Source organism: Mirounga angustirostris, unplaced genomic scaffold, assembly GCF_029215605.1.
Source record: "Mirounga angustirostris isolate CCGP_5_RB_7025 unplaced genomic scaffold, mMirAng1.0.hap1 SCAF_17, whole genome shotgun sequence".
NCBI classification, from domain to species: domain Eukaryota; kingdom Metazoa; phylum Chordata; class Mammalia; order Carnivora; family Phocidae; genus Mirounga; species Mirounga angustirostris.
Genome location: NW_026991725.1, coordinates 6,641,247 through 6,656,644, shown reverse-complemented (window position 1 = coordinate 6,656,644; position 15,398 = coordinate 6,641,247). Strand labels below are relative to the sequence as shown.

Here is a 15,398-nt window from a genome sequence, read left to right as displayed (position 1 = left end):
TTCTGCACTGGGCATGGAGCCTGCTTAAGATTCTCTCCCCTGCTTCTCTGTGCCCCTCTCCCCCCCACAAAAGTAAAAAGGAACAGGTAAAAGCACATTTTTATTTAACCCAAGATATCAGAAATATTAAAATTTCAACATATACTCAACAAGAGAATTATTGAGATTTATATTCTTTTTCTCACACCAAGTCTAATTCCACCTGTATTTTATACTTACAGCACATTTCAGCTTAGACTAGCCAGGTTTTAAGTGTTCAATAGTCGTATGTATTGGACTGCTCAGTCCTAGTATTTCATCTTTAGAATATGTAGGATACCAGCTTAGGAAAACAAAGTATTACCAATGTAGTTATGCCATGCTTACAAACAGATTTTATTTTATTTTATTTTTTTAAAGATTTTATTTATTTGACAGAGAGAGAGAGATAGCAAGAGCAGGAACACAAGCAGGGGGAGTGGGAGAAGGAAAAGCAGGCTTCCCGCAGAGCAGGGAGCCCGAAGCGGGGCTCGACCCCAGGACCCTGGGATCATGACCTGAGCCGAAGGCAGACGCTTAATGACTGAGCCACCCAAGCACCCCCAGATTTTATTTTTTAGAGCAGTTTTAAATGCACCGCAAAACTGAATGGAAGGCACAGAGATTTCCCATATACTTCCTGCCCCCACATAGCTTCCCACATTATGAACATACCCCATCAGAGTGGTACATCTGTTACAACTGACTCCTAACGTGGGGCTCAAACTCACAACCCCAAGATCAAGAGTCACACTCTCTACCAACTGAGCCAGCCAGTCATCCCTCCCTTTTTTTTTTTTTTTTTAAAAGAAGTCCCAGAACAGAGCAAAATAATTTAGTGATTAAAAAGTTAAGTCCTTGGGGTGCCTGGGTGGCTCAGTCGGTTAAGCATCTGCCTTTGGCTCAGGTCATGATCCCGGAGTCCTGGGATCAAGCCCCACATTGGGCTCTCTGCTCAGTGGGGAGCCTGCTTCTCCCTCTGCCTGCCACTCTCTCTCTCTCCCTCTGTCAAATAAATAAATAAAATCTTTGAAAGAAAAAAAAAAAGCAAGTATTAGTGGGTAGAAAAATTTTAAATTATTCAAAGCAATAAAAATGTGCTTCTATTATCATATAATGTAAGCAAGCTGATGACTGTTTTAACTATTATTTGGGGGAGGGGACAAAGGCTGATAAATTAAAGAACAAATTTAGAACTCAACAAATTCTCAAATTCAGAATTCCTGAATCCCTGATAACAAAATTAATCCAGAACTTACCTCTGCAAACATGCCAAGTCAAGGAGGATAATGATTTATCTACTACTTGTCATTTACCATCACTCCTTCCTTTTCATTATTATGGAACCCAACTTAGTAAATCTGGGACAGAAAACTACAAGACGGAGGCTTTATATGGCGTGTGGGGTGGGGGTTAGCAAGGAGATATAAATGAGACAAGAATAGTAAATTATTTATTGCTAGAGAAAAAGGAACACTTATCCTGGAACATTTTTTAAAGCTCAGTATGTACACCTTTTTTGAGGACTATTAAATTAATGCTGCAGCTTCACCCACAAGAGGATATTCATTACCTGAGTAATCTACGATGTGTGTTGGAACTCTCTCAGGGGTGACATCTGCTGGAATGGTAATTTCTTCTGCTCGGGGAGGAACCTTCATTTGCAAAAAAAATATAGAAAAGAAAAGAAAAAAAAACCTTTGGATATTATCAATCAAACTTGTTAACAGATTTATTACACTTTCAAATGCTTATTTTTGTGCTTGAATCCACGACCCTGAGATCAAGACCTGAACTGAGATCAAGTTGGATGCTCAACCGACTGAGTCATCCAGGTGCCCCGATAAACACTTCTTTTAAAAAAGCATGCACAGGACGCCTGGGTGGCTCAGTTGGTTAAGCAACTGCCTTCAGCTCAGGTCATGATCCTGGAGTCCCGGGATCAAGTCCTGCATCGGGCTCCCTGCTCAGCGAGGAGCCTGCTTCTCCCTCTGACCCTCCCCCCTCTCATGTACTCTCTCTCATTCTCCCTCTCTCAAATGAATAAATAAATCTTTAAAAAGATAAAAAATAAAAAGCATGCACATTTCTACTTGTGTGAGCACAGGACATATTAAGGACATATTAAGGATACTTCAGATGTAACGCAGCCTAAAACAATACTTAAATTAATTCGGTGTTTCAAACATTTGATTTTTAAAATGCTGTTTTCATTCCATTTTGTTGATGCTTAAGACACGCTACAAATGAGGAGCTATGTTAATCCAAAGCAATTCTCAAATAAAACAATAAATTATCAAAATTAATTTCTTCTAGAAGGTAACTGATTGGCTACATAAGCCTTATATTTAATGATTCCATTTTTTAGAAAGACTCTATGATTTTTTAAGCCAATTAAAAGCCTCTTATCCATACCCAAGAGGACTATGCTAAAATGACAATTCTAAACTCAGTTAAATGATCACAGAAAGCCTTTAGGTATTATACTCCAAGTGATCATATGATGATACACTTTATTTCACAAATTAAGTAATTACTTATTCCAGTATCTTATTTAAGAGGGAAAAAAAGCAAAAGAAACAATGAATGGTTATGTGGCACTTGTAATTGTTGAAAACACTACCATATAATATACCAAATTCCTGTCTGAACAATGAAATTATACACATATTCTTAACTAAACAAGAGTAAAGAAAGGGGAAATGCAAACTGTGGGGCTAATACACCAACTATGTGAAGAGAATAAATAGTGTTCATCCCATTTGCATCAATCCCATTCCCCAAAACAAAATTCTAACTTTAAATAAGGCCTCAGCCAACAGTCCCTCATTCTGGAACACAAATATATTGCCAGTAATCATAAAACCACCTTACTTTTGGTGGTACTCTACTATTATTAAGCCTACCTCATTTGAGACACATAACAACCCTCTGAGGTAGGCAGAGGTGGTATGAATTAGTTTCTTCATTTGTAAAATGATGTAATGGATAATATTAAAGGTTCTCAAATATGTGTGTCAGAATCCTAGGGGTTCTAATGCCTCAAAGACTGGGGAGTGTCAGACGGAAGGCAGGTGGGGAGCCAGCCAGACGTTTCAAGCCCTTACTTCAACTAAAGGAATACTCACCTGTTTTATATTTTGGGGTTATGAATAACATTTTATTTTTAGGAAAGGATTAACAGCTTTGATGATCTCTAATATCCCTTCCAGCTCCAGTTTACGGATGAGACAACTAAGGCACAGAGATGACAAATGTCCTAGCCAAAATCAAAAGGAGGAAAAGCAAAGGACTTAGGTGAACTCAGATCTAGTTTGATTCTTGCTCCTGCACTACGTTTCAGGGATGGCTTGTATAAACTAATATGAGCCCTTTTAAAGCCACAACTGTCAGAAGGAAAACACATGCCAAAAAAGTGCAGAATTTATTTCACTTTAACTCGATTTTGATAAATTTAAAAGGATTTTAAATATAGACAAGACATAAAAATGTTTACCTCTTCTGGGAATTCTTCACTGACCAGAGACATAATCAGTGATGTCTTCCCAACTCTAGCTGTGAAAACAAACATCATTATTTTAATAATAAAGTGTTTAGGTTCTACATAAGCTCAAATTCAGCAACCACACAGCAGAGTCTGTTATTCATTCGCCAAAATCAGAGGCATCCAAATCACCCAGTTTTAGTACAATGCTTAAAGTATCTCTCTTTTTCTGCTTAGAAAAGTTATGCATGCCCATTGTTTAAAACAAAAAAATTACCAAAATATAATATAAAAGTAAAAATCTTCCCCCAAATCCCTCTTTACCAGTTTAGTATATGTAGCCTCCCAGATTTTTTCTTTACTTATATTATTATAATAATTCACCACACAGTTTACTAGCAGAATCACAGCATTCATACTATTTTACAATCTTCCCTTATCATTTAAATTATGTACTTGGGCAGTATTCCATGTCCATACGTAAAAATTTCCTGGGAGGGGTGAAGGGACAGTTATTATGTAATCTACACAGAGTTTTAATTGGGCATGATGAAAGAGTTTTAGAGAGAAAAAGTGCTGATGATTACACAACACTGTCAATGTATTTAATGCCCTTTAACCGTACTCTCAAAAATGGTTAAAATATCGAATCATACGTCTTATATATTTTATCACAATTTTTAAAAATAGCAACAGGAAATCCATTTTATATTAATGTAAAAAACCTCTTACATTATTCTTTGACAGTTGTATAAGAATCCATTGTAAGACATGTCCTTATTTATTAATGCAGTCTCCTAACAATGAGCACTGTTCAAGTTTTCAGCTTTATAAACAATGCTGCAATGAATATTTCTACAGGATAAATTCCTAGAAGTGAACTCAAGTTAGCATGCATAATCGTCTTTATTTTTAATAAATATTTTTAAATCACCTCTAAAAAAGAATAATTTACATCCTCACCAATAGAAGATCAGTGTGTCTGCTTTGGACATCCTTATATTCTTTCTTTTTTAGGGTATGATATGGAAAAGCTTAGTAAGAGCAAAAGTAACTCTCCTGTTATATTTTCTAACCTAGTAAGATTTTTAATGCACAAACTTAAAAATCTTCATTTTCATTTGTAAATTTCATTTCTATTCCCATCACTTTCTGATCATATACAGTCAACTGCATCAACTAAATCCTTTTGTGATTCTAAAGGAAAACAATCCACCTGCCTATTAATCTCTGCCATAATAGCAAATTGGTTTCCAAAGGTAAAGGCTAAATATGAAAGAACTGGAAAATTTTTAAGTGAAGAAAAGTCACATTCCTTTTTTTAAATGACTAAAAGAAAGGGTGACTAAAAACACAAGTCAAGTCTCCGGAAAAATAATGAATGGCTGGAAAAAAAGAGTACTGGTAAAACAACTTAGAGGGTGTGCTGCAAACAAGTCGGGTGTCGCTAGTGGAGGCTCAGAGTAGATGGTCCGACAGGTATCTTCTAGCTCCGATTTCTGAGAGTCTTTTCAGTTTACTTGTGTGAGAAGGCTTGGGCCTTTTTCAAGTAGCTGACTATAACACTTCTCTGAGTTCCAACCATGTCAGTGAATCCAGAGCCCATCATCACAGAACTGCTAGAATCCAGTTATCAATGTCAGCTTATCCAGCCCCCCCGGCAAAAATTTTCAGATGAAGTACCTGGGACCCAGAAACAGCGATTTCTCAAGGTCTCACTAAAAAAATGAGTTTCAGACTTAAGAGAATAACCCATCTTCTGATGGCTAAGCCAGTGCTCTATCTCTTTCCTATGACATACTTTAAAAAAAATACTAAGATGTGGGGTGCCTGGGTGGCTCAGTCTGTTAGGTGTCAGCCTCTGGCTCAGGTCATGATCCCAGGGTCCTGGGATTGATCCCGAATTGGGCTCCCTGTTTAGTGGGGAGCCTACTTCTTCTCCCTCTCCCTCCGCCTGCCGCTCCCTCTGCTTGTGCTCTCTCCCTCTCTCTCTCACCCTCTCTCTCAAATAAATAAAATCTTATAAAAAGTAAAATAAAAAAATATTAAGACAATAATACAGAGAAGGAATGATAGCCCCTAAAGTCAGCAAGCAGTACATACACAAATACTATATAAATTAATTAAAATATTCACTGATTCACTGGTGACCAATCCAGAAGCTCTAGTTCCACTTTTTTTTAAACTTATTTTGAGAAAGTATCAGACTTACAGAAACACTGCAAAAATAGTACAATGGAGTCATATCTATTCTTTAACCAAATCCCTCAAATGTTAACATTATACCACACTTGCATTATCATTCCTTTCCTCTCCCTCTCCCTACTCTCTGTATTTTTAAACCATGATGGCCCCTTACATAACCCTAAGCACCTTAGTATGAATTTCCTAACAAGATCATTCTCTTCCATAACCACGGTGTACTGTCAAGATCAGGAAATTAACACTAACACAGTGCTATTATCTACTCTGTCAACCTTATTTCACCATTCGTCCCATTACCATCTTTTATAGAAAAGAAAAATCTTTTTCTTCCCCCAGGATCAAATGTTGCATTTGGTGGTCACATCTCCTTAGTCTTTAGTCTGGAAGAGTTCCTCAATCCTTTTTATCTTTCATGGCCTCAGCATTGAAAAAAACAAGTCATTTAATTTGTAGACTATCCCTCAAATTGGTTTGTATGATGTTATCTCGTGATTAATTTCAGGTTTTGCATTCTGGGCAGGAATGCTGCAGAAATGATACTGTATCCCTCACAGGGCATCACAGAAGGGAGATGATGTTAATTTGTCACATTACTGGTGATGTTAACTATCATCACTTGGAGGAGGTAGTGTCTGCAGGTTATTACCATTCCCTTTGTAATTGATAAGTATCTTGTGAGAAGATACATTGAGACTATGCAAACATTCTGTTTCTCATCAAACTTTTACCTATTGGTTTTAGCAGCCATTCATGATTCTTGTGTTGTGTTACTACAGTGGTTGCTACATGGTGATGTTTCTATTTCTAGCAATCCTTCTCCATTACTCTGTATTCTACTTTAAGGAAAAACTCCCTTCTGATTCATATCAGCATGGTCTCGTGGATTCCTACAATATTCTACGTGTTATAATCCACTACTGTCATTATTTGGAGGTTCAAACAGTTCCATTTTACTTCGAAAAATGACATTTATGCAGGTATAAATCAGGATTACTATATGACCTCATTTTACAAATAAATATGTATCCACACTGGAAAAAAAAAAAAAAACCCAGAAGGATCTATACACCAACAGCAGTCATCTCTGAAGTAAATGTAATTGTAACTGTGTTTTTGTACTTTTGCATATTTTCCCAATTTTCTACAACAAATATAAACAATTTTTGCTACTAGAAAATGTTAACAAGTACTACTTTGGGCGCCTGGGTGTGTCAGTTGGTTAAGCGACTGCCTTCAGCTCAGGTCATGATCCTGGAGTCCCTGGATCGAGTCCCGCATCAGGCTCCCTGCTACGCAGGGAGTCTGCTTCTCCCTCTGACCCTCCCCCCTCTCATGTGCTCTCTCTCATTCTCTCTCTCTCTCAAATAAATAAATAAAATCTTTAAAAAAAAAAACAAGTACTACTTTATTTTTTTTTTTAAAGATTTATTTATTTATTTGACAGAGAGAGAGAGAGAGCACAAGTAGGCAGAACGGCAGGCAGAGGGAGAGGGAGAAGCAGGCTCTCCACTGAGCAGGGAGCCCGACACGGGGCTCGACCCCAAGACCCCGGGATCATGACCTGAGCCGAAGGCAGCCACTTAACCAACTGAGCCACCCAGGTGTCCCAACAAGTACTACTTTAAAAGTCACCATTTGGTAGTGAAATTGGCATGTTCTAAATTTATAGATGGCAGGTGCGCCCAGGTGGCTCAGTCAGTTAAGTGTCCAACTCTTGATCTCAGCTCAGGTCTTGATCTCAGGGTTGTGAGTTCAAGCCCCACATGGGGCTCCAAAATGGGCATGGAGCCTACTCAAAAAAAAAATTTTACAGATGGCAACTAAAATCTACCTAAAGATTGGCATGTTAAATGCATTCTTTCATCCTTTCAACAAATATTTCTTGAACACTTCTATATACCAGCCACTATGCCAGGTGCTGGGGATACCCCTGATCATGGCACTAGGTCTTCCCTCTTTTCACATTCATGGAGATTATATTCCAACAGATTTATGAGATTTTCACTAATAAAGAACATTCTTTCTACACATCAGGACAAAAAGCAGAAACTCAAAAACTGCCCATCCTTGATTTACCCTTCCTCTGTACTGAGTGTTCGAGCTCTATCAAATTTTCCTTCGAAATTTTTAATATTAATTCCTTCCTCTCTGTTCCCACCTTTTTGTAATTACGGTACTTTTACTGAAACACTCCCCATTCCCAACTTTCTACCCCCTCCTCCAACCTCTCCTCTTATTAAAATCCATCAGCAATACAAATGCCAACACCTCTCTCTTAGACATCTTTTTTTTTTTTTTAAGATTTTATTTATTTATTTGACAGAGACACAGCGAGAGAGGGAACACAAGCAGGGGGAGTGAGAGAGGGAGAAGCAGGCTTCCCGCTGAGCAGGGAGCCCAATGTGGGGCTTGATCCCAGGACCCTGGGATCATGACCTGAGCCGAAGGCAGACACTTAACGACTGAGCCACCCAGGCACCCCTAGACATCTTTTCATTTTCTAACTCATCTGATCAAAAGCCTTGACTCTCAATTACCTACCATATCAAGATGAAGCATTCTGCTGGCCTTTGAAAATCATGCATAATTGAATCCCACCTCATCTATTTCATCTCATTTCCCACTATTGCCACATACTCGATTTGCTCAAATAAGGCCATTCTGCTCTGCGTAAGCACAAACAGGCTATGATGGATCTTGCCTCCTCACATGGTTTATTCATCTAAAACAGCATTCCTTCTCACTCCTCTGCTTTTCCAAATGTTAACCATCTCTCAAGGACAGCGCAAATTCTACCTCATCCCTAAAGACGTCCCAGGGCTACTGCAGCCCTCGCTTTCCTTCTTTGAACTCCTTATGTGCCACACAACTTACATCAAACTGTTATGAATATAAGGTGCATACTTAACGTGTGTGTGTCTACATCAATATAATAATCAAATATTTGATAATGAATTGAATTTTCTAATTTTATATGAATGGGAGAAAGACTTCTAGCACATCAGCCAGACTGAATTATTTGACTTGCTTTCACCTTGCCCAAGCACAATAGCATTGCTTTTGTTTCAGCCCTGCCATTTAGGAAATTAAGTTCCACCTCGTGGAGCTTCTGGAACTATCCCATTCAAAGTTTTTCTTACCAGCAACTGAAGAGCTATGAACAGTAGGGTAACTTCTGAGGGGAAAAATAAATTCTAAAATTACTGTTCAGTTTGTCTTTAGTAGAAAATAATTAATGTTGAAATTTCCAATAATATTAAAAGAGGATGTGATATAATAAAGAATCCATCTGGACTTCATCCCCACCCAGTTCCTGGCGCAGAGCTTCAAAATCCCTTAGAAGTTCCTGTGTGATAGGAGTGTCTTTTGTTAAAGTCCGTTTCAACATACTTGAGTTTATCCTGATAAGATGACCCATCAGGGAGAAGGGAGGGCCTAGACAGCTTCAGGATGGGGACTGGTTACCAACCATGTGATTAATGGGTTGGAACCTTCAGCCCCACCCCAAAACCTAGCAGCTGGCCGGGGGGGAGGCCAGGAGCCCACAGATTGAGTTCAATCACATGGTCAATGATTTAATCAATCATGCCTACATAATGAAGCTGCATATAAAAACTCTGGACATCAAAGCTCAGGGGAGATTCCTCGTTGGTGAACCTGATGATGAACCAGGAAGGTGGCACACTCTGACTCCAAGGGGACAGATGCTCCCAGGCTCAGGGCCCTTCAAGACCTTGCCCTATGTACCTCTTAATCTGGCTGTTCATTTGTGTAACCGGAAGTACAGCACTTTCCTGAGTTCTGTGAGTTGTTCTAGTGAATTATCAAACCTAAGGGGGTTGTAGGAAGCCCCAAACTTGTAGTCAGCCAGGAGGAAGTGTGGGTAGTCTGGGGACCCCACTTGCAGTTGGTGTCTAAAGTAAGGGTAATCTTGTTGGGGACGTTGCACTTTAACTTGTAGGATCTGATGATAATGCAGGGTGGTTAGTGTCAAAATTGAATTGAATTGTAGAACACTCAGAAAACTGCCAGAATGAAGAGGGCACGACAGTTTTGTTTTTATAAAAAGTAGTGATGGCTCAAAAAACTGAGAAACACTGTAACAGACCTTCTATCCAAGAGTACGAGTTCCACTCTGGCATATTTGCCCATGTCTGGACCAAGCTAGGGGAAAAAACACTGGAAGATCATACAGTATTAACTTAATGCTTTTACATGACCCATCTTCCTTGTGCAGACTCCTACTATTAATTAATTTGCTAAGTATTTACCTGATTGTCTTCCAAGTACAAAGTTTAAGCTTACATTCTCTGTGGGGATAATATGGAAAATGTATTAAACAAGATAGACAAAATTGCTATGAAGAGGTACAGATCAAGTGCTATGCTCAATCACTCTTGAGAAAAGGGAAAGGGGGCAGGTAAGGGTGGGAAGAGAAAGAGATATTTTCTGCTCTAAACATAGCAGAATATCAAAAAGCTCATAAAAGAAGCTTATAGTTTGGTCTCAAGGAGGAAAAACTGAGTAATCAGTTAAGACGTGTGTTCTTAAAACAGTACTGTGCGTAACACCTAGGCAAACATCCAGCATATCACCAGTGATCTCCTAAAGGACTTCCTAGACCTTCTTGATGAAAACTTTAGTTTTCCTACCAGCTACTGAGTATCTCTGGAAAGACTAAGGAACAAGAATTTCATTATCACCCATGGGAAATTCCACAAGGGCAGAGAATGTGTCTTTCTTGCTCACTATTGAATCTTAGGTCCTAGCAAATGCTCTTAGTAAATGCAGCTTATGGCTTAGTGGTTAAGAGCACAGATTTGAAATTTAGGGAAGTGGTTGGTTACTTTTGAGAGAAAGAGAAGGAAATGCAAGGGGCTTCAACTGATTGGTAATGTTTTCTTTATCAAGCTAGGTGATGGGTATTTGTTATATTATTCTTTATACCTTTGATATAAATATTTCACACACACACAAAAAGGGAAAAAAATAATACAGGCTTTGGAATCAGCCAAGACTGGACGGAAATCTCAGTCCCAGGGCTTACTAGCTGTGTCTCCTCAGGCAAGTCATCTAGCCTCAGTTTATTCATCTATATAATGCTGAACAGCCACAGCTGAATTAGTAAGAGGATTAATTAAGATGACATACGTAATGCTCAGCACAATACCTGGCAAACATTAAATACACAAATGGTAGTTGTCATCATGATGATGATGACAGTTTAAATTAAAGGAGTTAAGTGAGCACTAGAATGGGCCAGAAAATTTGGATTTGGGAATCAGCTTTCTAATTAGCAGTATAACCTTGAGTTGTCACTGACTCTCTCTGGGCCTCAATTTTCTCATCAGTTAAAAAAAAAAAAAAAAAAAAGGACTAGATGCTACAATGTTTATACTCTGTTTATTAAAAAAAGGACTAGGTGCTATCAATGATTAATCTACACTATCACACAGCACACCTTAGAAGAGTGGCCTGTAACAGATGAAAAAGTGCACATTACATGTACCTTATAGTAATTTACCTCAGGGTATCCTAGCAATGGCAGACAGATCCCCAAACCGTATCTGTTATCTATTTTAATTGTGTATAGGAAAGTGATTTGTCAGGAACCTTCATCCATCTATAAGAACAAAGTGCGACTCACCAAGGCAATATGGGGTCCAGAAATTTCTAGAACTTGCTGACTTATAATCAGCATTTCATAACTTTTTTCCTTAAATAACTCCGTTCATCATGGCCTTGTTTAGGGTCCCAGAAATCCCAAACCTTCAGTTAGCTCAAGGTAGTATTCATCTCAAAATCCATAGTAGTCCATTCTAATTCCACATGATATGCACAATGGAGGCAAAATAGTTATCTTAAAATGAACCAAGCCACTGCCTTCTTATTTCAGCATCAGAAAACCTAGAGCTTGGACCTGCTGCCTATTTTTTACTCTTGGCAACTGAGGCTACTGCAGAGTAAGAAGAATGCATTTGGGAGAGAGCCCTAACAAAGTTCCTTGCAAAGAGTGATGTCTGATTGAAGACAACACACAGCAGAGCTGCCTGTGGGTCACCTGACAGGAGGATGCCTCTGCTGTGAAGTCCAATCAAGTCCACCAGGCCCTGTACTATACGTTATTTTAGTAAGTAATAAAACTCCCAGGTACTTAAAACAACAAACCTTTCAGGAGATCCAATGCTTGTACAATTCCTGTGGTCTTTGAACTTCTGGGTCTTTCTTACCCAAGTAGAGAGGTCTTTTTCCCTAGTGTCTCCAAAATCCCACAACTACCGCCAGCACAGATGTTCCCAGAAACTGTTCCATTTCTTTTTTTTTAAAGATTTTATTTATTTGACAGAGAATGACACAGTGAGAGAGGGAAAGCAAGCAGGGGGAGTGGGAGAGGGAGGCTCCGCAGGCTTCCCGCAGAGCAAGGAGCCCGATGCGGGGCTCGATCCCAGGACCCTGGGATCATGACCTGAGCCGAAGGCAGACGCTTAACCGACTGAGCCACCCAGGCGCCCCAAAACTGTTCATTTCTGCAGAGCTCTCCTGGACATCTTACACATCTCTACGTTGTTGTTGTTGTTTGTTTTTTTTTAAGATTTTATTTATTTATTTGACAGAGAGAGACACAGCGAGAGAGGGAACACAAGCAGGGGGAGTGGGAGAGGGAGAAGCAGGCTTCCTGCTGAGCAGGGAGCCCGATGCGGGGCTCGATCCCAGGACCCCAGGATCATGACCTGAGCCGAAGGCAGACACTTAACGACTGAGCCACCCAGGTGCCCCACATCTCTACATTCTTATCCTTGATCAACTATGTTAAGAATGGGAAAAATGAATCAGATGCTCAATAACTCAGATGCTCCCTGGTACCCAAAGGGAAAACAAGTCTCACTCTTGCTTGGTCCTTGAGAAATCTGCCTGCCTTAATACCCTTCAGACCTTGATTCCTCTCGCAATCCCCTTTTTAGAATTACCTATTTATTTATTTATTTATTTTAAGACTTTATTTATTTGACACAGAGACGAGAGAGCACAAGCAGGGGGAGCGGCAGGCAGGCAGTGGGAGAGGGAGAAGCAGGCTCCCCGCTGAGCAAGGAGCCCGATGTGGGGCTCGATCCCAAGACCCTGAGATCATGACCTGAGCCAAAGGCAGCTGCTTAACCGACTGAGCCACCCAGGCACCCCTAGAATTACTTTTTTAAAATTCTGCTTGTATCCCACCACTCCAAAGCCCTCACCAGTTTCAGAAGAAATCTAACTTAATCCACAGCTGGAAACCTTCAACAAAAATGATCAAAATGAAGTGAAACACCAACATTAAAAGGCCTATTCGTTTCCAAGGAAGCTAAGGACTTACTGCTCCATAATCACCACCACGCAGGCCTTCAACAGGTGGTCCCTGTTACCTTTAGAGTCCCCTCCCTCACCACAACCCTTCCACGTCAGCCATTCTCCCTCATTTCTCTGCTCAAAACTCATGAGAACAGCCCTTTTCCTGGCCATTGTCCCTTTCTGCTTTTCCCATGGACCCCTTACATTCCCAGGGATATTTTCAGAAGGGAAAGACCAACATTCTGAGGAAATTCCGATTTCTTCACAGCTTGGCTCAACAAGGCAGTTGTGGCCACCAGTGCAGCAACGGGCTCCTCCCACCAGAGTACAAACCTGCCACCAGGTCTATTCCAACAGAGCAGGCCTCAGGGACAGAGAAAGACACCCCTTGGCAAGAGAAAGGGCACTGTAAACACTACAACAATTAAAGAGCCTTACTTACGTTTGATCATACAGACCTACAATCAGTGATACCAAAAGTGGGAATCATTCAATTTATTTATATGCATACTGCCACTTAGAGTGTGGTACTTTTATTTATTTACTCATTCATATTCTGCCTTACCTGTTAAAAAATCTGAGGCGGTTTAGTACTCACTGCAATATAACAATTCCATCTAGTTTCTGAAGTAATTGTATAGCAGGCCTTTTAAAAATCAAAGAACAGGAATCTCTTCCACATAAAAATCCAAGAGTGATTTCCTCTTCTAAAAAAAAGTTCAATATTAGAGCAAAAGAGATTACAGGGGACTTGGAGAAAATGAGCACAGTTTCATTAGTATCATTTTGGGTTTCCTTTTGGAAGAGCAGTAAGATGATAGCTACTTTAATAAAAGATTGGCAGATGTGATTTAGTTAAGAAATGCTTCAGTGAATCTAAACTAGAGCATTTTGCTTCCTTTAAGGCCTAACCACCTAACCCTGAGTGAGACATCAAAAAAATAGGGAAGCAGCAGGTTTAAAATTACAATAGGCCACCAATTTTAGCCTAATTTTTTTTTTAAGATTTTATTTATTTATTTGACAGAGAGAGACACAGCAAGAGAGGGAACACAAGCAGGGGGAGCCGGAGAGGGAGAAGCAGGCTTCCCGTGGAGCAGGGAGCCCGAAGTGGGGCTCGATCCCAGAACCCTGGGATCATGACCTGAGCCGAAGGCAGATGCTTAACAACTGAGCCACCCAGGGGCCCCAATTTTAGCCTAAATTCTATTTAAATAGGTCTACAATCCAAAAGGCCCCTCGACAATGGCAGATCTGAGTATAAACACTACATATTTTCAACTACTCCAAAAAATAATTTCCATGAAGGAACAAATTTCTCTAATTACTGTACCAATTAAATTTTATATTTAAGGGGCGCCTGGGTGGCTCAGTTGGTTAAGCGACTGCCTTCGGCTCAGGTCATGATCCTGGAGTCCCGGGATCGAGTCCCGCATCGGGCTCCCTGCTCGGCAGGGGGTCTGCTTCTCCCTCTGACCCTCCTCCCTCTCCTGCTCTCTGTCTCTCATTCTCTCTCTCTCAAATAAATAAATAAATCTTAAAAAAAAATTTATATTTAATATATCATATATAATATACTTACATAATTTTATAACAAATAAGTATAAATTTAATAAAATATAATATGTAAAAATGTAACTGAGGGGCACCTGGGTGGCTCAGTCGTTAAGCGTCTGCCTTCGGCTCGGGTCATGATCCCAGGGTCCTGGGATCAAGCCCTGCATCGGGCTCCCTGCTCGGCGGGAAGCCTGCTTCTCCCTCTCCCACTCCCCCTGCTTGTGTTTCCTCTCTCACTGTGTCTCTCTCTCTCTCTCTCTCTGTCAAATAAATAAATAAAATCTTAAAAAAAAAATGTAACTGAAAAATATTTAACATAAATATTAATATGGAGGACAAAGAATTATTGTTAGCCAGCCATCTAATGGTCTCTACTTCCTCTATTTTGCCTGAGAAACACTGAGTAATCTATAAAAACAAAAGGCATGGTCACAATTATCCCCGAAGAGGGAAGGACTTCTGATCAGTTCAACACAACATGCCACGGTGTTGTCTGGACTCCATGCTTCTAAGTAGGTCATCCATGGGAAACATAATTCATCACTATAGAACAAATTATCTAGATTTATCCAGGCTAAAAATTTCTTTGTCTTTTCATAACATCTTTTGAACATCTAGTTCTAAATGACAGCAAATTCCTAATATTCATGAAGCGGAAATAACATTTTTTGGTTCTAATTACCATCCTAACCGCCATATTGGTTATTTTTCTTGATAACAAACACCCCGTGTTTCAAGTGGTAAAGGGACCTACTCCTCATTTTTATCTGCTACTTCTTATGAAGCTTTGTTGGCTCTCCCTAAATTA

The 15,398-nt window shown here is 39.7% G+C and overlaps 1 protein-coding gene across 13 annotated transcripts in view; it reads right to left on the bottom strand.

The window, feature by feature from the left end:
* The window catches only part of RHOT1 (ras homolog family member T1), a 60,968-nt gene that overhangs the window by 39,991 nt on the left and 5,579 nt on the right, over positions 1-15,398 (bottom strand). For all 13 annotated transcript variants that reach the window (XM_045889419.3, XM_045889423.3, XM_045889420.2 and 10 more), the window contains exons 2-3: positions 3,515-3,573; positions 1,592-1,673 (exon numbers count right to left, since the gene is read on the bottom strand). In XM_045889419.3, coding sequence (XP_045745375.1) covers positions 1,592-1,673; positions 3,515-3,573 — 141 coding nt within the window. The remainder of the gene's footprint in view (positions 1-1,591; positions 1,674-3,514; positions 3,574-15,398) is intronic.